This window comes from Bison bison, unplaced genomic scaffold, assembly GCF_000754665.1.
Source record: "Bison bison bison isolate TAMUID 2011002044 unplaced genomic scaffold, Bison_UMD1.0 scf7180017862279, whole genome shotgun sequence".
In the NCBI taxonomy this organism is placed as follows: domain Eukaryota; kingdom Metazoa; phylum Chordata; class Mammalia; order Artiodactyla; family Bovidae; genus Bison; species Bison bison.
This window is the reverse complement of record NW_011492851.1, coordinates 220,752-221,522: the sequence shown is the minus strand read 5'-3', so window position 1 is coordinate 221,522 and position 771 is coordinate 220,752. Positions and strand designations below refer to the sequence as shown.

The window sequence follows — 771 nt, the reverse complement described above, 5'->3', positions numbered from 1 at the left end:
TACGTCTGCTCAGGCAGCCTGACGGTCTAGACTAGGGCTTGCTGTCTGCTGAGCAGGCACACGAGTCGCTGGCAGCTATTGAAATAGGACCAGTCCAAACTGAGACATTGAAAACGTCACAGAAGATTTTGAAGACAGGGACATAAAATGTCTCCTTACGACTTTTCGTTGTATTTTTTCTGAACAGCACTATAAATCTAGAGGCGTCAGGAATTCTTAAAGGAATGAACGAAACTGCCCACCGCCTCCGTTAGGCATCAGAAAATGACCTGGCATTAGCCACATTGACTTCCTGTGGTTGAGGCAAGCGAGCTGTGGTCCCCAGGACAGACCTGGGCCTGACTACAGAGCCCGATGCTGGGAACAGCTCTACAGGAAATCAGTCATGTTCATTCATCCACACACTGGAGAGAGACTGAGAGGAAATAAGCCGGCTTAAGGATCCAAGGCGCTCACCATGGCCCACCCTGCTGCCCAGGGGCAGCCCCACCGTGAGGGGAGAGGCCTGCAGACCACCGCAGCCTCCTCACCCTCCCACCTCTGAGTCCAGCCCCTCGCTCCGCCCGGCGGCTGCGGCCTCCGGCGCAGGCCTTCCACACACCGGCCCGCCTAGCGGCCTCCACCGGCCTCTGACCTCACCTGCACTTGGATGCCCGAGACGCTCGACCCCCCACGCTCCTCCTGGAGTGCCCCACAGAACCCTGCCAGAGAACCCGGCTCGCAGGAGCACGGCGAGGGCCCTCGGTCAGCACCCTCACCACACCATCCGCC

General features: G+C 58.9%; 1 protein-coding gene across 1 annotated transcript in view; it reads right to left on the bottom strand.

Moving 5' to 3' along the window:
- Nucleotides 1-771, bottom strand: part of SEC61A1 (Sec61 alpha 1 subunit (S. cerevisiae)) — a 12,160-nt gene that overhangs the window by 1,416 nt on the left and 9,973 nt on the right. Inside the window, exon 10 of the mRNA XM_010832831.1 lies at nucleotides 640-701. Within this exon, the coding sequence (XP_010831133.1) occupies nucleotides 640-701 (62 nt within the window). The remainder of the gene's footprint in view (nucleotides 1-639; nucleotides 702-771) is intronic.